Source organism: Ctenopharyngodon idella, chromosome 14 (genome assembly GCF_019924925.1).
Source record: "Ctenopharyngodon idella isolate HZGC_01 chromosome 14, HZGC01, whole genome shotgun sequence".
Taxonomy (NCBI): Eukaryota; Metazoa; Chordata; class Actinopteri; order Cypriniformes; family Xenocyprididae; genus Ctenopharyngodon; species Ctenopharyngodon idella.
Window position 1 is genome coordinate 10575242 of NC_067233.1, and position 22592 is coordinate 10597833.

Consider the following 22592-nt stretch of genomic DNA (forward strand, 5'->3'; position numbering starts at 1 on the left):
AGCTTATATATAAGGGAAACAATCATCCATTAAAGCCCTTTGCCTGTGATTGCTCTTGCAGACCTCTTTGTCCAATCAGCGTCCATGCTTTTAGCAACTCTTCCGGACAGCACTGGGCAAACAGATCTGTCTGTCTCAATGTTTGTCATTGTCAGTTGCTTAACTGTTTATCAGCGGTCAGTAAGTGCACTGGCAGCTGGGACTTACTCAGCCATGAGGGTTTTTTTTAAAAAAAAAAAAAAAAAGAAAAACAAAAAAACAAACAAAAAAAGAGGAAACGCATTATTAACACATACACTTACACACAGTTTTTTCATAAATCCTATAGTGGCTGTTTGAATGGGGATATTAGCATTGCCTCCCTCTGTGTGAAGTGTAAGTCTCCCTCCTTCTTTTTGGGGCAGCGCACAGCTGCCAGACCAGTTATCCTCACAGGGGGCAGGGCAAGTTTAGACGAACCAGGATAGAGTAAAGTAGGCAGTAAAACTAGTGTGGTTGTGTGCTGATATGTCATTTGAGCTAGGGGAAGGAAGGGGAAAACTTGAAACAGGACTTGGGAAGGACTGACTTGGATCTTCCTGCGCTCGTGAGCTTTTTAAAGACATCAGTGAGATCCCTGAGAGGTGTGAGTGTGTGGGTGTGTATGTGTGTGTTTGCATGAAAGCTGTAAGAGGAAAGGCATTACTTCCATAACGTGACTACCACATAACCAGTCTCTCACCAGGTGGTAAGTTTTAGTGTCTTGTTTATGAAAATGATTTTAGATGATTTCTCATTGCTCATGTTCATATATTTAAATACTTTTATCAGATCCACTGAAGACATATTATTCCAAAAGCAGAGTAATATATGAAAGCAATTTATGATCATTGCATGTGCGAAGTCTGTACCATGTTACTGTATTTTTAATGATATCCACTCACTCATTACAGTAGGACAGAATAAAGTCTGACTCAGATATTAAATATGCTTTGCTGTAAATGAGCTTCAGAGTTGCTTGTCAAGTTATGCTCCATAAAGCATGATGAGCCCTCAGGGCTACAACTCACAGGTACAGACTTATGCATGTCAATCTTCTCTGCTTGTGTGAGTCCTTAACACCTTTCACAGGTTGTCAGCAGATGCAGTGTAATGCTAATGCCCAGCCATTTGCTCACACACATCACAATGTGCTAAATCTTTTTATAAAATATGCCTGTTTTACATGTAAATGAAGTTATTTAGGAAGCAGCTTTGGTCTGCAACCTCATTTACAAGCAAAATGAGAGTGACAAAAAATCTAAATCTTTAAAGCGGTTCTATATGCTGTTTGTATGTGCGTGTATAAAATATGTACACTACCATTCAAAAGTTTGGGGTTGGTAAGATTTTTAAAATGTTTTTGAAGGCCTTTATCAAAACAGAGTAAAACAATAATATTGTAAAATATTATTACAATTTAAAATTTGAATGTCTTTTAAAATGTAATTTATTCCTGTGATGTCAAATCTGAATTTTCAGCAATTTTCAGTGTCACATGATCCTTCAGAAATTCTAATATGCTGATTTGATGCTCAAGGAACAAAATCTTTTATAACATTATAAATGTTTTTACTGTCAATTTTTAAAAAAAATGTTTTGTCTTTGCTAAATAAATGCATTGATTCATAAAAAAAATGACTGACCCCAAACTTTTCAATGGTAGCGTATGAAGATATATATTATCAAAATATATATATTTTTAGATATTTTTAAAGAGACAGTGCTATAACTAAAATGTTTTAATTAACTCTGTAAGGGTAACAAACATGTCATTAAGAGAGGAGCCTATATTGTCCTCAGTTGGTACAGTATCTCACAGAAGTGAGTACACCCCTCACATTTTTGTAAATATTTTAATATATCTTTTCATGTGACAACACTGAAGAAATGACACTTTGCTACAATGTAAAGTAGTGAGTGTACAGCTTGTATAACAGTGTAAATTTGCTGTCCCCTCAAAATAACTCAACGCACAGCCATTAACGTCTAAACCGCTGGCCACAAAAGTGAGTACACCCCTAAGTGAAAATGTCCAAATTGGGTCCAATTAGCCATTTTCTCTCCCCGGTGTCATGTGACTCGTTAGTGTTACAAGGTCTCAGGTGTGAATGGGGAGCAGGTGTGTTAAATTTGGTGTTATCGCTCTCACTCTCTCATACTGGTCACTACTCACTTGTGTGGCCAGCGGTTTAGACGTTAATGGCTGTGCGTTGAGTTATTTTGAGGGGACAGCAAATTTACACTGTTATACAAGCTGTACACTCACTACTTTACATTGTAGCAAAGTGTCATTTCTTCAGTGTTTTCGCATGAAAAGATATAATAAAATATTTACAAAAATGTGAGGGGTGAACTCACTTCTGTGAGATACTGTATATCGGTCTACATACTTTATATAAACGTTCAAGTCTGCTTTATATAAACTTTATTTAAACTCATCATCCTTTACACATTTATAATAAACTTTTATAATGAATTTGTAAGCTATTAAAATAAACCAACAAACTTAACTGAAAGCGTACTGGCCAATAAGCAATGTGCCAAATACCTACGCCCATCAAAATGCAAGCACTTTATCCCACTATTATGCAATAATGCCTAAGGCTTTTTGTATTATTTTACATTGGGCAATGCTAAAACCTGCTGCTTAAACTGCAGACATGTGCAAGTGAGAACAAAGGCCAAAAGTGTTATTGAATAATACAGTTGTTCTTTTACATGCCTCAAAACGATTCCCTACTGATCTTGTGGAATCAAATCTTTACATTGTGCATTTATTCTGTGCAGTGTTAGTCAAATCATCCCCAAAAATGTTCACCAGACAGATTGGGTCATGGATATGTGAAACATAATAAAGAAAATAAACCTTACTTTCTCTTGGCATATACTCAACGCTAGAAAAACAAATATAGTTAGTGTACTTGATTTATTTATCCCTCTGGTCCTCTTTGTTTAGGGGTCACACTTGGCTCTACCATGGTCAAAAGTGACCGAAGCCTTGAAATGTAACTTTTTTTCAATAATATTTTTGTTCAATAATATTTTTGGATTATTATTTAAGATTTTGAGTGTGTTTTATGATACTATGCAATATTTATAAAATTCTTACTAGCTATTTTTTCCCCATTGAAAATAATACACTTTTTTGTGAATGTGTGAATGGGGTGAATGTGTCTCTTTTGCACTCTTGACATTTTAGAGTGTCACCCCTTCATTGCTGTGCACTTTTTTCTGCACAGTGGCTGATTTGAAGTTTGTACCACCAAAAGATTCTCTGAGTTTTCATATTTCCCATTCATTTCCTATGTCTGTCATTTTTGACCGCAAAGGAGCCAAGTGTGACTTTTTTTTTTTTGACCCTTTTACATATCTGAATCATGTCCATAATTTTTCTGTGCATTCACATAGCTAATGCAACAAAAGTCACCAAGTGTCATCATATTCTGATCAAGCAAACATTTAAAAAGTTCAAAGCGTAAATTTTTTTCTGTCACTTTTGATCGAGTGTTATCTGACAAAATCTGTCTTGACAGTTTGTACTTACAGGAAGAATGCTGGAACATTGCTTTACATTTTGCCGCTCCCTTGTGAGGAGGAAGATTGTGGACCAGGACTGTCTGGAGGAGTCAAAGCTGTGCCGCTGCCTCTCCACTGTTGATCTCATTGCCCTTGGGGTAGGAAGTACACTGGGGGCTGGTGTCTATGTGCTCGCTGGGGAGGTGGCCAAAGGCAATTCTGGCCCCAGTATCGTGGTGTCCTTCCTCATCGCCGCTCTAGCATCTGTGATGGCCGGCCTGTGTTATGCTGAGTTTGGTGCGCGGGTACCCAAGACGGGCTCGGCCTATTTGTACAGCTATGTGACTGTGGGGGAACTCTGGGCCTTCATCACAGGATGGAACCTCATTCTGTCATACGTCATTGGTAATTATGAATTAGTAATATGTTAAACCAGCAATATAGCAAATAAAAGGATATTTTTCTAACATAAACTGAGATTCTGTCGGGACAGGAACCTCTAGTGTGGCACGTGCCTGGAGTGGGACATTTGATGAGCTTATAGGGGGCCACATTGAAAAGTTCTGCAAAATGTACTTCAAAATGAGTTTGCCTGGCCTGGCAGAGTACCCTGATTTCTTTGCTGTCTGCCTGATCTTACTTCTGTCAGGTAATAAAAACCATTTCACTATTTCTTATATTCCTCCTTGATCTAGCCTAGCTTGATCTACTATTCTGCACAATGATTGGAACTTTGTATTGTTAGCACTTCTCATGTTATTGCCTTCTTAATAGCTAGTTGAATTGAGTGTTGGGTAAGTTACTCTAAAAAAGTAACATCTTCAACAGTGTACATAGATTACTGTACTAATTACTGTCTTTAGTATTGCATTACTTACTAATTGCTTTCTAAATCCTTTATCAACCTCGAACAGTTGAAAAATTCAAGGATAGACATGAAACTAATCTTTTAATTCTTTCAAATAAATAATTTAAAATTGTATAAATTATTCTTGAACTGACCAATGTATTTAAAGGAAGAAGGTTACATTAAAAACATACGGTTACACTTTAGTATAGGGAACATGTATTCACTATTAATTATGACTTTTCCCTCAATAAACTCCTAATTTACTGCTTATTAATAGTTAGTAAGTTAGTTGTTAAGTTTAGGTATTGGGTAGGATTAAGAATGTGGAATATGGTCATGCAGAATAAGGCATTAATATGTGCTTAATAATTACTAATAAACAGCCAATATTTATAAAATTCTTACTAGCTATTTTTTCCCCATTGAAAATAATACACTTTTTTGTGAATGTGTGAATGGGGTGAATGTGTCTCTTTTGCACTCTTGACATTTTAGAGTGTCACCCCTTCATTGCTGTGCACTTTTTTCTGCACAGTGGCTGATTTGAAGTTTGTACCACCAAAAGATTCTCTGAGTTTTCATATTTCCCATTCATTTCCTATGTCTGTCATTTTTGACCGCAAAGGAGCCAAGTGTGACTTTTTTTTTTTTGACCCTTTTACATATCTGAATCATGTCCATAATTTTTTTGTGCATTCACATAGCTAATGCAACAAAAGTCACCAAGTGTCATCATATTCTGATCAAGCAAACATTTAAAAAGTTCAAAAAAACTTCCCTATACAATATACTAGTAATATGCATGCTAATAAGCAACTAGTTAAAAGACCCTAAAATAAAGTGTTACCAAACATACATTTTAACATTAGGCGTTAAATTTTTATGCTAAATCCACTATTGTTTTATATATAGTCTATACAGTATTTAATACAATTGCATCAGAAGTAACTGTAATCAGAAAAAAATAGAGTAATCCCTTACTTTACTTTTTCAAGGGAAAAGTAATTAAATTACAGTAATTAAGTACTCAGTAACGCATTACACGCAACACTGGTTGTATTCACATGCATTTTCTCTAAATTGAATTTCAGTGTCTGTCACTGTAATGTTTTTCACAGGTCTTCTCTCCTTTGGGGTGAAAGAATCAGCTTGGGTCAACAAGATCTTCACAGCTGTAAACGTGCTTGTGCTGATGTTTGTTATCATCTCTGGATTCGTCAAAGGAGATGCGCTCAATTGGAATATTTCAGAAGAATCTCTCATAAACCACACCATTGTCACAAGGTGAAGAATATCTCTTTATTATTCCTCCTCTTCTTTTACATGTTGATGAATTATGCCAGCCTGATGTGTGAATTTCTGGGGATCATAACCATTAAAATATGAAAATACACTTCAATCTCATTACAGGAATCTCTCACATACTGCTAATGTCACCAGCGATTACGGGGCAGGGGGCTTTTTGCCTTATGGCTTTGGTGGGACGCTTGCTGGTGCAGCCACGTGCTTTTACGCCTTTGTGGGATTTGACTGCATTGCAACCACAGGTATTCAGTCACTTATGCAGTTATTTCCAGATCTTCCAATCTGATCTTGAGTTCCAAGTGTGCTGATATTCGTGATTCTGACCAGGCGAGGAGGTGAAGAATCCCCAGAGGGCCATTCCCATTGGTATAGTTGTTTCCCTGCTGGTCTGCTTCCTTGCCTACTTTGGTGTGTCAGCAGCCCTCACCCTCATGATGCCCTACTATCTGCTGGATGAGAGAAGTCCTCTACCCTTGGCTTTTGAATATGTGGGCTGGGGGCCTGCGAAATATGTAGTAGCTGCAGGATCGCTCTGTGCTCTTTCAACCAGGTAAACATCTTTCTTTGCTTCCATAATGTTGTCCTGCTGGCCAAGGCTTCTCACAGGACCGTATATTGAGACAGCATGCTCAAATCAAACATTGTGAATAGTTACATGAAAGTGCATTTATTCATTTTGTTATTTGTTTGTCATTCGGCTAAACACAACACTTTCCTAATTAATTTAATGGAGTTCTTAGTTAGGTCTGTGGTGGACTATGCTTTGCATCCCTAATGACTTGATTTGTTGGTGATTTGTTTGAAAGAGAGCCATATATATAAATAAATATACAGTCGGTACAGAAAGTATTCAGACCCCCTTAAATTTTTCACTCTTTGTTATATTGCAGCCATTTGCTAAAATCATTTAAGTTCATTTTTTTTTCCTCATTAATGTACACACAGCACCCCATATTGACAGAAAAACACAGAATTGTTGACATTTTTGCAGATTTATTAAAAAAGAAAAACTGAAATATCACATGGTCCTAAGTATTCAGACCCTTTGCTCAGTATTTAGTAGAAGCACCCTTTTGATCTAATACAGCCATGAGTCTTTTTGGGAAAGATGCAACAAGTTTTTCACACCTGGATTTGGGGATCCTCTGCCACTCCTCCTTGCAGATCCTCTTCAGTTCTGTCAGGTTGGATGGTAAACGTTGGTGGACAGCCATTTTTAGGTCTCTCCAGAGATGCTCAATTGGGTTTAAGTCAGGGCTCTGGCTGGGCCATTCAAGAACAGTCACGGAGTTGTTGTGAAGCCACTCCTTCGTTATTTTAGCTGTGTGCTTAGGGTCATTGTCTTGTTGGAAGGTAAACCTCCGGCCCAGTCTGAGGTCCTGAGCACTCTGGAGAAGGTTTTCGTCCAGGATATCCCTGTACTTGGCCGCATTCATCTTTCCCTCGATTGCAACCAGTCGTCCTGTCCCTGCAGCTGAAAAACCACCCCCACAGCATGATGCTGCCACCACCATGCTTCACTGTTGGGACTGTATTGGACAGGTGATGAGCAGTGCCTGGTTTTCTCCACACATACCGCTTAGAATTAAGGCCAAAAAGTTCTATCTTGGTCTCATCAGACCAGAGAATCTTATTTCTCACCATCTTGGAGTCCTTCAGGTGTTTTTTCATGTGTCTTGCACTGAGGAGAGGCTTCCGTCGGGCCACTCTGCCATAAAGCCCTGACTGGTGGAGGGCTGCAGTGATGGTTGACTTTCTACAACTTTCTCCCATCTCCCGACTGCATCTCTGGAGTTCAGCCACAGTGATCTTTGGGTTCTTCTTTACCTCTCTCACCAAGGCTCTTCTCCCCCGATAGCTCAGTTTGGCTGGACGGCCAGCTCTAGGAAGGGTTCTGGTCATCCCAAACGTCTTCCATTTAAGGATTATGGAGGCCACTGTGCTCTTAGGAACCTTAAGTGCAGCAGAAATTTTTTTGTAACCTTGGCCAGATCTGTGCCTTGCCACAATTCTGTCTCTGAGCTCTTCAGGCAGTTCCTTTGACCTCATGATTCTCATTTGCTCTGACATGCACTGTGAGCTGTAAGGTCTTATATAGACAGGTGTGTGGCTTTCCTAATCAAGTCCAATCAGTATAATCAAACACAGCTGGACTCAAATGAAGGTGTAGAACCATCTCAAGGATGATCAGAAGAAATGGACAGCACCTGAGTTAAATATATGAGTGTCACAGCAAAGGGTCTGAATACTTAGGACCATGTGATATTTCAGTTTTTCTTTTTTAATAAATCTGCAAAAATGTCAACAATTCTGTGTTTTTCTGTCAATATGGGGTGCTGTGTGTACATTAATGAGGAAAAAAAATTAACTTAAATGATTTTAGCAAATGGCTGCAATATAACAAAGAGTGAAAAATGTAAGGGGGTCTGAATACTTTACATACCCACTGTACATAGCATTTAATTAATCACATTATATTATTATTAGCTTTAAATTAATGCAGGTTTATACTTGCTCTCTTTCAGAACAAAATTTTCATGTGAAATGTGTTTCTGTTTCTTCCTGGTGATAAATCAGTAAGGACTATTGTTTGGCATTTAGCAAGGCTCCCTGAAGCTGCATGAATTACACTCCACTCATCCCAAAAGTATTTATGTGATAATTATTACAATTTCTTTGATATTAGTATTAATTATGTTCAAAAACATCCGGGTGTGTGAATGGTAAAGTATACAACCTCTTATGTTGACCCTATAGAGTGCAACAGTGCCCACCCAATTTTTCAGTGCCGTTGATTCCGGAAGTATTTTTTTCCATTTATTTCTCTAGTCCTATAAGGTCAAAAAAGTCTTCGTTAAAGCATTTTAAGCCTTGAAGCAAGCCAAGCATCTACGAGGTGAATGTTAACATTACAAACTTTGATTTGAGGCAAAAAAGTATTTGAAAATTACAAAGGTACAAGACTGTGTACTTAAAGGGATAGTTCACCCAAAAATGAAAATTATCCCATGATTTACTCACCCTCAAGCCATCCTAGGTGACTATCTTCTTTCAGACCAACAAAATCAGAGATATATTTAGAAATATCTTGGCTCGTTCAAGCTTTATAAAAGTAGAGAATGGGGGGCAAGATTTAGAAGCCCAAAAAAATGCATCCATCCATCATAAAAATAATCCATACATATGGGGGTTAATAAAAGCCTTCTGAAGTGAAGCAATGGGTTTTTTGTAAGAAAAATATCCATATTTAAAACTTTAGAAATTCAAATAACTAGCTTCCGGCGGAATCATATATAGTGTTTATATAATGTTGATTATATAAACAATATTTTAAGTTTTTTGCAAAATATGCATATATATTCAAATATTTAAATATTTTGAGAGTGTAGGGAGACTTGATTGCGTCATTTGCAGTGCTTCATTGGAGTGGGCGGGGCCAATCACTCTCTGATTGGTGGACAATGCAATGCAGGTTGACGTCTTCAATAGAAGCAAATATCATTGATTAACAACCTCGTAGCTCACAGTAAGGTTATCTTTAAAGGTTTATAATTTAATGTTAAAAATAAATTTCGTTATGGAGAAAACAAATGGAGTTTTAACTTCCCGGAACTCTACTGTTGCACTCTATTGCTATAAAAGTTACCCAAGACCCAAGACCCAAATAATCTTGATTGGAGCAACTTTTCTTTTGATGGCATTTTTTGAATTTAATAAAACATTAGGATACCATAGCTTAAAGGCCTTGTGCAACGCTCCCAGGAAAAAATAAAGATGATTTAACTGTACGTCTGGTCCCATTTGCTTAATTTGCTAAGTGCTATACAATGTGCTGTCAAATTTTATATTTCCTAAAGTCAACATGAAACAGCATTTGGCAATGTATTACTTCTGTAATGTGTTGTTTTTTTAGACTCAAACAGAATATTCACAAAGAACAAAATGTAGAGCAGACTTAATTCTATCCATTGGGAATTGATTCAGTGAAAAATGTTGTATATATATCCTGTGATTGGAGTTAAAAATGTAAAAGAGACCGGTGATGTCAGTCGAAACAATTTTTTATATACACTCATCATACACAAGAAGACCAGAAATGTGTGTTAACAAAGTAAACGGGGTTCATTTTGATTTCATGTTGACTTTAATATAAAAATTGTTTGTGGAGGCCTCTATAGTACACAGCAGTAGAAGTGTTTGGGATCAGATCTGCAGCATGTAATTAATTGACACTTTGCTTCTGCTGATGTGTTTGCCTCACATGCAGTCTGCTGGGCTCCATTTTCCCAATGCCGCGTGTAATCTATGCTATGGCACAGGATGGGGTGCTTTTCAAAGTGTTAGCCCAAATCAATCCTAAGACGAAGACCCCTCTTATTGCTACAATGTCTTCAGGTGTAGTTGCAGGTGAGAGATGGAGGCACGATTGCTGTGCAGACCACAAATGTGATCCACCAGGCAAATGTGAAAAAGAGTGGATATGTGCAATATAAGAAATTATTCTATGGGAACATACATCAAATTAATTAGTTACAGGGTTCCAACATTCATAAAAAAACCTGGAAATATCAGGACTGTAACTTCCAGGCAATCAAGGAAATTATTCAAATTAATAAAATCCTAAAAAGTCATGGAAAACCATGGCAGTTCATTTAGTGAATATACATTTAGTGAATTTATGCTCATCTCCAAAATATTTTATTGGCAAGAAAATGTTTTTTTTTGAAAAATGTAATTTTCAGTTATCGCCAATGACCCTGCAAGTATAAAGAAAAGTTTATAAAATCCTGCTATTTGCTCCTTCACACTTGCCGGTGTTGGTTAATATGTTCTTTTCCCTCCAGAGTTGCAGGTGTCTGAACCATGACTCCTTTTTTGTTTTTAGCCTGTTGGGTTCTATGTTCCCTCTTCCCCGCATTCTGTTTGCCATGGCACGAGATGGCGTGCTTTTCAGATTTCTTTCCAAAGTGAGTAAGCGTCAGTCGCCAGTGGCTGCCACTATGGCAGCGGGCACTACCGCGGGTAAGCTAAGACCGAGGTAGGCCTTGCATGGCCTGCTGTCCTGTTTGTGTCAGCCTGGTGGAGGTGCAGTTTGCCTGCTTAATTACCCCGTTAATGAAAGCATGCTTTTACTGTGGTGATGGTGGTGGTGATAAAAATCTGTGGGAATATTCAGTATCGCTGTAAAAGTTATTTATTGCATGCAAAAGTGATATGTAGAGTGCTTGGCGAAGTTTGCTGGAAAAAGAAGAGAAATTACTATTACTTTATACAGGGCTCGACATTAACGTTTGTCTGCTTGTCCAGGACAAGTGGATTTTCTGATGGGGCAAGTGAAAGAGAATTTTACTTGCCTGACCAGACTAAAACGTCAATTAAAAAAAACAAACAAAAAAAAAACTAGGAAATCACCAAAACGTGAGAAAGATTCTGATTTTATTTCATTTAGTGTAATATGTACTGATAGTACATATATAATGTACTATGGCCCTGTCCCAAAAGGCACCCTGAACACTTGCGGGCACTTTCGGGCATCCAAGACCTACAAATCCTATCTATTTGAATAGGGGAATCCTAAAATCTCAAAAATGCTTGGCAAACTCACAATTAAATATATTTCAAATCAGCAACAAAATCTGACATGAACTGTCCCTTATGTTGTTTCTTATGCTCAAATAGCATTAAAAAGCTAAGTCAATGCACATGTGCAGTCTCAGGTTTCTATGGGAACCAGAGCCTCTAACAGCAGCTGCAGTGACGCATTGACTTTATCAATCAGCAGTTGGCTCTTTTACTTAGAAGGCGGGACGTATTCTGCCATATTGCACATTGCAGTTTCTCCCATTCATAACTAATAGGAGTGAACCGTCTTTCTATATCTATAGTCTTTGACCATACATAGCGCATTTCACAGCAACACTCAACCGTGTTTTTATTCATTAATGATTCAGCGTTTTGAACAAATCAGTTGAGTCAAAGATTCAATGACCCATTCATAAACATGAATCAGTCGTTTGAATGAATGACTCACTTATTAAGACAGTCACCTGCTGCCACCTACTGGCGGTTTAATTTTATGTTTAAAAGTATCATTCTTTCCAACATGTCTTGTTTGTATATTCAAAAAATATTTAAAACAATCTCATAACATTATTTAATGCAGTTGTAATTTTTCAGTGTAAATGATTTAATTTGATTGGTAACAACCAATTTAAAATGAAAACTGGAGCATACATTTAATAAGATTAAGAAAAAAATGCCATTTATAAAGGTAAAAAAAAAAAAAAATGCCCTTGGGGTAAATATCACAAATATTTGACATTAAATATGTCAAAGCTGATAGAACACTGATGAGAATGTTACTTTATAATAAATTATATTTACACCACAAAAAATACTATTTTTTTTTCTGGACAAGCAACTTTTTTACTCGGACAAGTGAATGAACGATTTACTTGTCTGAAGGACAAGCACATGACAAGGCTTAATGTCGAGCCCATACATGAATGTGTCAGGTGCAGATGTCTAATGTATTGATGACAGCTGCAGGGAGAGATTCTTAGTACTTTCCCTACAGTGTGTTAATACAGCGCTTTGATGCTAGCAGGGGTCACTCAGTGGATGCTTATGGATTCCGAGGACTTCTAAGGAATGAGAAAGCAGAGGGGAAGCTTAGTCAGCGGATGAGGGCAGATTTGATTTTTGGAGCCCCCTGACCATTGCACATGTTAAGCCTATAGTGTAGCACTGTATGTTTGTTAGTACACTGCCTTCTTACTGTGAGGGAAGTCTGAGCAGCTGTATATGAAGTCATAGGGCACATCTGGTGTGGATTTCATAAGAGGATACCAATGCTATTGCATCCTGAGTTTAAAGTCATCCACTACTGAGGGAATCAGCATTAATTATTGATAAAGACTGTGATTTATGTATAAAGTCCCACAGTATCTGTATCTCATTGATGATGTACAATACGCTGTAGCTTTCATTTACACTTGGATTATTTGGGAAATTCACAGATTCATAATCAGGCTCTTCAGAATAGGAAGATTTAATTCATTAAATGAATACAAATGAAATAATAAACTGCATGCTCTGTTGGTGTATTTGTGGGTTTTTGACAACCAAGCCACACTTATAAATGTATGAATGTCATTGCGTTAAATATCAATATAATATGAAACAGATTGGAATTTATTTGAATGGGCTACAACCCACTGTTCAAGCAAAACATTTAAAAAAAAAAATAGTTTGCAAGGTTTTAAATTATGCAATACAAAAACATTAGATGTACTGTTCACTTTCTGATTGTCAACTTTTTCAAATAATTGCAAAAATTGCTAAGAAAATTTAAATTATTTCTGAGAAAATAGAGATATTGTTATTCCATGAAATGTGTGCATTTTAAGTGTGACTTGAGTGTCTAAATAGTGATGTTTAGTTAAAATAGTTATGCAAGTTCCTATAGTTTGTGATATAATAGTTTGTGTTATGCATTTGATGTATAGTTTTAAACTCCACCTGATCAGCTATTGTTTCATACCAACAGCTATCATGGCTTTCCTGTTTGACTTGAAAGCGCTGGTGGACATGATGTCTATTGGAACTTTGCTGGCGTACTCATTAGTGGCTGCTTGTGTTCTTATCCTCAGGTTAGTAAACATTCATTTAAAAAAAATGAATTTCAGTCTTGACCAAAAATGACAGCATTGCTATTTGCTAATATGAGAATGCATCTTAATGATTCGTCGACTAGTGGCATAACTAATCGACTGGTCACCATGATTTTGCCAAGTAAGACATGTTCCTGGATCAACATTCCTGTCTGAAAATTTAGTCCCAAACCTATCCATACCCCTAAACCTACCCATAACTTATCTTTAAAATCAGAGGGAAATAATAACACTGACGTAGGAGCATCAACCCTTAACAAGTCTAAGCTTGACATAAACTGTAAACTTGTCCCTCAAATCTGATTGGTTGATTAGAATGTTGCTCCAGGAACATGCTGTACTTTGTGAAATCACACCCTAATCCTAGTTGGTACAAGATTGTTACCTAAACCCAGTAAGGATTGTTTGCTTCTTGACAATTGGAGGCCCATAACCTAATAATGACGCAAAATTGATGGCTCATATTTTTGCACAAAGAATAAAGTTGTGTTTAGATACAATTATAGATGATGGTCAGTCCGGCTTTATGCAAGGACGACATATTAGTAATATTATTATTATTATTATTATTAATATTATTATAATCTTAGATTTAAAAGATTATAAGGATTACATAACAGATAACAGTTACATTCTTTTTATAGATATCTATAAAGCCTTTGATACTGTGAAAGACGATTTTTTTTTATTTTTTTTTTTGATTTATTAGATTTTTTTGGTTTTGGTCAATACTTTAAAAGGGTGATACAAACTTTATATAGTGACTGTAATAGTTCAGTGAAACTTCCTTGGGGAACTACTCGTAGATTTAGCATCTCCTGGGGCATAAAACGGAGATCCGGCGGCTCCCTTTCTATTTCTCTTGGTCATGCAAACAATGGCATTACACGCACATCATAACTCTTTTTAAGGCATCAAAATTAGGGAAAAAGAAGTTAAATGTTGTCAGCTTGCTGATGATACAGCAATTTTTTTTGAAAGATATATCACAGGTTAAAAAGGTTATAGAGTGTCTCAATATATTTTCTGAAGCTTCAGGTTTATCTTTACATGTTAAAAATGTACTCTTTTTCCACTTAAAGACAATAGTACTCCTTTAACCGAATTTGAAGGTATTCCAGTTAGGGAGGAGGTAACTTATCTTGGAATCAATATCTGTAAAAATCAGTGAGACAGAGTGCAATCAAACTTCCATCCCCTTATGTTGAAAATTAAAAAGAAATTTCATATATGGCTCATGAGAGATTTGTCACTCAAAAGTAGGGTTCTTTTGTCCAAATCTGAGGGGCTATCTCGCTTAGTCTATCCTGCGAAAGTATTAGATGTACCAAAATCTTTTCTTAAAAAAATTGATTCAACCTTATTCAATTTCATCTGGAAAAACAAGCCTCACTATTTAAATAGAAATATTTCATGTAATTCTTATAATCAAGGAGGACTGAACGTGCTTGATTTTGCTACTTCTAATACAATTTTCAAGTTGAACTGGATTAAACATTATATTAAGCATAAAGATAAGTTATGGTATATAATTACAAACCTTATTTTTGAAAAAGTTGGTGGTATAGATTTTCTCTTAAAATGCGACTTTGAGGTTAGCAAACTCCCTATTCAGTTATCCAATTTTCACAGACAGGCTCTTTTGTGTTGGCTTCTTATATACAAACATAATTTTTTAGACATTTGATTCATTGTCCTGCAACATTTCAACATAAATTCTTTTGGAATGACCATTTTGAGAATATTAATTGGAGATTGATTTGGACTTATAACAACAAATACTGTATCAATAATAAAGTTAATGAAATATACTTTAAAATAATACATAAAATTTATCCAACAAACCATTTTCTAAAAAGATAAAAACGATCTTTCTGAATCTTGTGTATTCTGTAAAATGGATACTGAAACTATTTTACATCTTTTTTTTTTTGATTGTATGTATGTTAAATTCTTTTGGATTGATGTGGAATATTTATTTAATACGTTAAGTGGAATCCAAATCAATATAGAGAAAAGAGATGTTATTTTTTATTATGACAAAAAGGTATAGATAAGAGTAATATGTTTATGTAAAATCTTATAATATTACTTGGTAAATTTCATATACACAAATGTAAATGGTCTGAAAGGATACCCATTTCAAGGCTGACATGAAGATTTATTTTGAAACCTTACAAGGACTCTCAAACCGCAAAGCAATCAGAAATATGGACATTTACAAAGACTTAAATTCCTCTTCTTTAATTTAAATATACATGTATACCCTTTTCTGTTTAAAAAAAAAAAAAAAAATCCTAGTTGGAACAATGATGCGTGTACAATTAGTAATCTGCCATCTAGTGGTTATGTATCAGTTTATCATGTTTTACAAAAAGATGTATTAGTGTTTTAATCATGTTTCCTGTTTCTAGTGGCATAAGCAGCTATTCTAATATAAAATGTATGTGTCAGATATCAGCCAGATGCTGTGTTTGAGAGGTCTAGGATCAATGAAGGCAAGGAAGAGGTTGGTGAGTCTGAGCTGACAGAGTCTGAGTCTCATCTGAACATGCTGAAGGATGGAGGAGTAACCCTGCGCTCTCTGCTCAACCCGCCACTGCTGCCCACTGAACAGACCTCCACAGCCGTCAATTTGTCTGTTATCATCATGGGTTAGTACAGCAGCAGTTAGAGATTGGTTTGAAACGTACTACTTACTGTAGTTGACGAGAGTTAGGTATAGTCATCCTGATCTGTGTCTGTTTTCCCTGCAGTGCTTATTGTGTGTGTTGTGAGCACACTCAACACATACTACGGACAGGCCGTTATTGCCATGGAGCCTTGGGCCCTTGGAATCTTGGCCGCATCTCTGTTCGTCTTCATCATGTGCCTCTTTCTAGTTTGCAGACAACCTCAGACAAGGAAGAAAGTTTCCTTTATGGTATGTAGGTTTGAAATCCAAAGGTTTACCTAAACATAGTATATATAAACATATATATATTATATATATATATATATATACACACTGCTTAAAGGATTAGTTCACTTTAAAATGAAAATTACCCCATGATTTACTCACCCTCAAGCCATCTTGGGTGTATATGACTTTCTTCTTTCAGACAAATACAATCGGAGTTATATTAATAAACACCCTGATGCTCCAAACCGCCTGTTTGAAGCTCGAAAAAAGTGCATCTATCCATTATAAATGCACTCCACACAGCTTTGGGGGTTAATAAAGGCCTTTGTGTGAGAAAAATATCCATATTTAACACATTAATCGTAATTTGTAATTTGAATACAGAAGGCGGTCTGGCGGAAGCTAGATATTTTATTTTATAACGTGTTAAATATGGATATTTTTCTTACACAAACGCATCGCTTCACTTCAGAAGGCCTTGATGTTGGTGACATCACTAAACCTAAAATTTACATAAACCCTGCCCCCGAGAACACAAAAAGGGGGTGAGGCCATGTTATTGCAATACAGTATGTAACACAAATGCAATAGCATGTCATAAAAGGAAGATGACAACATAAGTTATAACCGTAATTAAACTAAACTATAGTAGTCAACATTTGAAGTGGATCAAAACCTTTCATCAAAGTTGTCCCAAAACCTTCTTCTTAGGACAACTTAGTTCTTAGGACAACTATGTTGAACTTTTTTGATCCACTTCAAATGTTGACTACTGTATATCCGTTCTATCTTCATGCAGCATATATTCTCTGGCTCTGTAGGCATCTTACAACAGTTCCCACAAGAGCGATTTATAGATTATCATGACAGAATATGCTAATGAATTACTTTAAGATAGTTAACTCCACATCAGCTACATAAATTAATCAACCAACCATTCAGAAACGTCCTGTTGCATTCTACATGTTGTCACTTCTTCTTGAGTCTCTCTCTCCATCATTGTCCGACTCCGTTTTGAACATAAAAGGCTGAACAGTTTCTGACATTTTCAGTGAGTCTGAGGTAATCGGCGCTGCTAACACGAGCTCTTGAAACTCCGCCCTCTTCTTCAGTGCAGCAGCTCATTTGCATTTAAAGGGACACACACAAAAATTTAGCGTTTTTGCTCACCCTTAAAAAATGACAAATTTAACGCGCTATAAAAAATTATCTGTGGGGTATTTTGAGCTAAAACTTCACATACACACTCTGGGGACATTGGAGACTTATATTAAATCTTGTAAAAGTGGCATTATATATCATTTATTTGAAATAGAAATCTTTTGTAACATTTTAAATGTCTTTGCTGTAACTTTTTGTCAGTTTAATGTGTCCTGCTGAATAAAACCACAGCTATAGTAGATTCAAGTATTTGTGACAGTCGATCACACTCTTAAAGAGATAGAATCCTAAACAAACAAAAAAAAAACTCCAAACCTGTATGTTAAAACAAAAATATGTTAAGTAGAATGTGCTTTTTTCCATACAATGAAAGTGAATGGTGACCAGTCAATCTACTAAAAGTAGCCATAATTTTGGTCACTTTTGCACAAAAAGCTATCACATAATGACCTCACAAGACTTGCAATAGTACACAAGTTGTATGAACTGCTGCCTATCACTTTTATTGTATGGGGAAAAAACATGGACATTCTGACTAAAATCTCTTCTTTTTTTTAAGCCTTGAAATGACTTAAAGGTGAGTAATGACGGAATGTTTATTTTAGGGGTACTGTCCCTTTAATAAATGTGCCCCATGTTGAACTGTTGCTCCTTTGTTTATCTTTATGTGTATTCTGCACAGAGCAGCTCTGAGTTTTAGTGTAATAGCCTGTATAAAATATCTGTGTTTGCCAAGCACTCTGTGTTCTTTGGAGGGCTGTGTAGTGTGCAATCCTTATCTGGCTTGAAAAACAAAGTGATATGACCCGAAAGAGCCTCCATTCATCGTGTTGTTTCTGTTTTAGTCTGGGTCATTTCATTAGTGAGTGCTGAGCAGAGTGCAGTCAAGCACATGTTTGAATCAGCATGTTTTTTTTTTTTTTGCTTCAGGTTCCTCTGTTGCCCTTTCTACCCATCTTAAGTATATTTGTCAACGTGTATCTCATGGTTCAGCTCAGCAGAGACACATGGATCCGTTTCTCCATCTGGATGGCCATAGGTACGTGCAATCTTTGGGTAAACACACACGCAGGATGCAATCCTAAACCACATTCAAACAAATCTAAAGGTCTCATTGCCGTTTTTCTTTTCCTTTTTGTTTTTTTTCAGTAAACAATGACTTAAAATAATATTGACATGCAAATTTGATCTTAACTTTGATATCAATCCACAGGCTTCCTCATTTATTTTGGATATGGAATGTGGCATAGTGATGAACGCAAGAGGCATATACAGAACTGTGGTGTTGCAACTGAGAAAAAGATACTGACAGGAAATGTAGGCACTGTGGAGTATGTGACACGCATAGAGAAGACTAGCCCATGTTAAAGAACAGCAGACAAACTCTGATAGTTACTAGCTGTTTCACCAACCAGCTGATAGACCTGAGCTCTGCGTTTACACTCACTGCCATCGTGAACAATCAGTGCTGATGCCCTCACCTGTGATGTGATCATATCATGTAATAGGACATTAGGGGTGTATGATCTGACAATGAAAATTCAATGTGTTGATTATGGAATTAACTCTATTTATACACTCTTATGGCGTTTTCAGAACTGTAGATCGCTTGCTTTGTTCGAAACAGGGATTTAAGTTATTACAATGTTGCAATTCTTATTGGTTCGGTTCGCTTTCACAAGGCAACATTTCTAATATAAATACAGTATGTTACCTCAAACTTAGCTTTTTCATCTCCTGAACTCCTAGACTTGCAAAGTAAATCTCTGACTTTTATGTAGTCCGTGTCAGAGTTTTTTTTAGCCTTCGCACGACACTGTTCTATGGTGCAATGAAAGCTCATCTCTTTGAGACGTTCGCTAAACTTTTTTCTGTGTGTTTTGGACAGTAGTTCTGAAATGTGTTCGGCATTTCACTTCACCTTAGCTCCAGATTAACCCACGATTCGTTTAGAGAGAGAGGCATTAGCAAAACAAACACTGCTGCTTTTCACTCAACATACGTAACGTTAATTCTTCTTCTTCTTCTTTCGATTCAGTGGCGGTTGGCAAATAATGTTGTGCATTTCCATCACCTACTAAGATGGAGTGTGGAGTATCAGTGTGGAATAAAAAAAAAAAAAAAAAAAAGGGGGGGGGGGGCATACTTTTAACTAAATTCTTGTAATTAGATTAGTTGCATTTGAAAAGTCTAGTAATCAAGTCATTATACCTAATGACTTGATTCGATTTTCTAACATGAACCTTTCATTAGTATTCATATTCATATTTTTATTAGCCCCTTGATTCAAATTTGCTTAATGGAATACTTAATCTTATTTCTGAATTTTCTAAGGCCTTGTTGTCTAAAGCATCTGCTTCCTAATGTAACCCATCTTAACCCATCCAGCCTGGTTCATTGGTCCGTTGATGTGTCACTGGGTCATATCGCTTCCCCACCACAAGCGAATCGGTCCAGAGTTTGTTTTCAAGCGGGCCGAGACCGCCTCGTTCAGGCAATCTCCGACCGATTGTGTGTGTGTGCGTGAATTCAAACGCGATTGCCATATTCATATATGCCTAAATGAACCGAGAGAAAACGCGCCAGGTTCCAGGGAAAAAAAAAAAAAATTCTCCAAAGGAGGATTTCACTTTAGAAAAACAATTTTTGGTTTTCCAAAGAACCATTCAGTGAACAGTTCTTAGGCATTTATTTTTTCTTAGTGTGAAGAATATTTTAATAATCTGAATAACCTCAACTTTTTGTGCAATGGAAAGTTCTATGGATGTTAAAGGATTAGTTCACTTTCAAATGAAAATGACCCCAAGCTTTACTCACCCTCAAGCCATCCTAGGTGTATATGACTTTCTTCTTTCTGATGAACACAATCGGAGTTATATTAATATTAATAAATATCCTGACGCATCCAAGCTTTATAATGGCAGTGAACGGGATCAACGGGTATGAGCTGAAGAAAGTGTCTCCATCCATATCCATCCATAAATGTACTCCACACAGCTCCGGGCCGTTAATAAAGGCCTTCTGAAGCGAAGCGATGCGTTTGTGTAAGAAAAATATCCACATTTATCAAGTTATAAAGTAAAATATCTAGCTCCCGCCAGACCACCTTTCATATTCAACTTACGAAGAAAGTGTAAAACTCTCGCAGTTCAAAGAGCTTACGATGCCAGTTCTGTTTTTTTCGTAAGTTGAATACAGAAGGCGGTCTGGCGGAAGCTAGATATTTTACTTCACAACTTGTTAAAAAATTTTTTTTGTACACAAACACATCGCTTCGCTTCAGAAGGCCTTTATTAACCCCCCGGAGCCGTGTGGAGTACGTTTATGATGGATGGATGTGGATGGATGCACTTTCTTCAGCTCATACTCGTTGGTCCTGTTCACTGCCATTACAAAACTTGGATGCGTCAGGATATTTATTAATATAACTCCAATTGTGTTCATCAGAAAGAAGAAAGTCATATACACCTAGGATGGCTTGAGGGTGAGTAAAGCTTGGGGTAATTTTCATTTATTCTTCACGGGACCATCACTGCCAATACAGAACCTTTATTTTTAAGAGTGTACCCAATATAAATGGTCCTCCCACTTATATTTCTGATTTCAGAATATAACTGAAGATTATTTGTGACCAAATTTTGTTCTTTATAATGCTTAATTTTGCCTAATAAATAGTCTAATTAGAATAGCATTGAATTGTTGTCAGAGCTAATATTTACACCCCTGTAAGATATGTGAGCAATTTGCTTTTAAACGTGTTTGGAAGTGAAAGGGAAAGCATGTTTTTTTTATTTTCTATAAAGTATTAAGATTTCCACAGTCAGTATCTCAAGGTTACTTCCCATCTAAATAATAATAAAAAAAAAACATATATACTTACATATACTAAAGGTATGAGACAAATTTGTGGTAAAGTGGCATTATCAAATAATGTGGAACATTAGAATAGATATTGGGAAAACTATGAATTGAAGATATTGGTGAACATCCAGCTTTTACATGTTTGACTGTGTTGTTAAAGTGTTTAATTCTAAGATTTGGGATTAATATATTGACTACATCTTATTTTACATGCCAGAGATGTTAAGCTGCTCAGATAACACCATTTCTTGTATTCTGGTAAACACTATACTTTTTATTTTTATCCATGTTACATGTGTTTGTGTAGTTATTGTTAAATGTTTGACATGTCCAATGTACAGTATTCATAGGTCACCCTGTTGTTTAACAACCAGGTCTGATGATGTTGAAGAGGAGCAAGTATGTGTTTTGTCTTGTAAAATTACCTTTTTATTTACTTTATTTACTTGCTATATTTTATAGACTTTTTCAGAAACTACTTTTTTTCAGTCTACACTCACTTCAGCTCACTGCAGTCATTCAATATATGACAATCTGTGTAATCCAGTTAATGATGCCAGCGGTGGTCTAAGAATGGACAACCTGAGTGTCTGAAAGTGTTTCTTCTGCTAAATAGCACTCATGTTCTTCTCTGCCTAAAACACTCGGTGTAAATGAGTCATAGAGACGCTAAGATTGTGGCACAAGGATTAATAAAAGTGTGTTAATGTCTCATTAAAAATATTGCACATCAACTATTCTGTTTAGAGCCTTTGTATTGTATTTAATTTTTTTGTATTATGCCATTGTCAAAACTTCACAAAGTGGTTTCATACAAAACAATAAAAGATTTCTCCCCCCTTTTTAAACTAAGTTTTCCACATTATTGTAAATAAATATGCATTAAGTCATTTTATTTTAATTGTAATGGAAATTCTTTTTTGGTTAGTTGGTCTGTTGAGATTGTACATCTATTAGAACAAACTATTTCATTTGAGTTCTAGTAAAGTTCAATGTCCTCAGCAAAAGATGCTCATTTTTGATATTATATTATTGCAAAACTGCATAAAGTAGCTGGAACCCCTTACGAAAAAGAAGTATACTTCAGGTTCATTTTATGAAGTACACTTAAGTAAAGTTCAAGTATGTTTTAAGTATACTTTATTTAGTAAGTAGCCTATTCTAACGTCAGTGTACTAGTAGTAAACTTGTAAACTTGTACTATTTAAATACTGCTTGGGACTAAATTGGCCCACTTTTTAGTATATAAAAGTATACGTTTAAGTGTACTATAAGTGTAACAGTAAGTGCACAACTAGTTCAC

General features: G+C 36.1%; 1 protein-coding gene across 2 annotated transcripts; it reads left to right on the plus strand.

The window, feature by feature from the left end:
• Window positions 1–483: 483 nt before the first annotated feature.
• slc7a2 (solute carrier family 7 member 2) lies at window positions 484–22023 on the plus strand. 2 transcript variants are annotated; one of them, XM_051859557.1, is made up of 12 exons: window positions 484–727; window positions 3555–3942; window positions 4031–4186; window positions 5506–5671; window positions 5798–5934; window positions 6020–6242; window positions 9960–10099; window positions 13242–13344; window positions 15820–16019; window positions 16122–16288; window positions 18359–18467; window positions 18642–22023. In XM_051859557.1, exons 2-12 carry the CDS (start codon window positions 3573–3575, stop codon window positions 18794–18796), a joined length of 1926 nt encoding a protein of 641 aa, XP_051715517.1. In that variant the 5' UTR covers window positions 484–727; window positions 3555–3572; the 3' UTR covers window positions 18797–22023. The 2 variants fall into 2 exon arrangements, with proteins under 2 accessions (XP_051715517.1, XP_051715518.1); XM_051859558.1 differs by lacking the exon at window positions 9960–10099 and adding an exon at window positions 10578–10714 and having other exon boundaries at window positions 488–727.
• The last annotated feature ends 569 nt before the right edge of the window (window positions 22024–22592 follow it).

Coding starts and splice junctions, on each gene's coding strand:
- slc7a2 (XM_051859557.1), top strand. CDS start 3,573: ATGCTGGAACATTGCTTTACATTTTGCCGCTCCCTTGTGAGGAGGAAG. Junction 3,943..4,030: donor CATTCTGTCATACGTCATTG/GTAATTATGAAT, acceptor CTGTCGGGACAG/GAACCTCTAGTGTGGCACGT. Junction 6,243..9,959: donor CTCTGTGCTCTTTCAACCAG/GTAAACATCTTT, acceptor CCTCACATGCAG/TCTGCTGGGCTCCATTTTCC.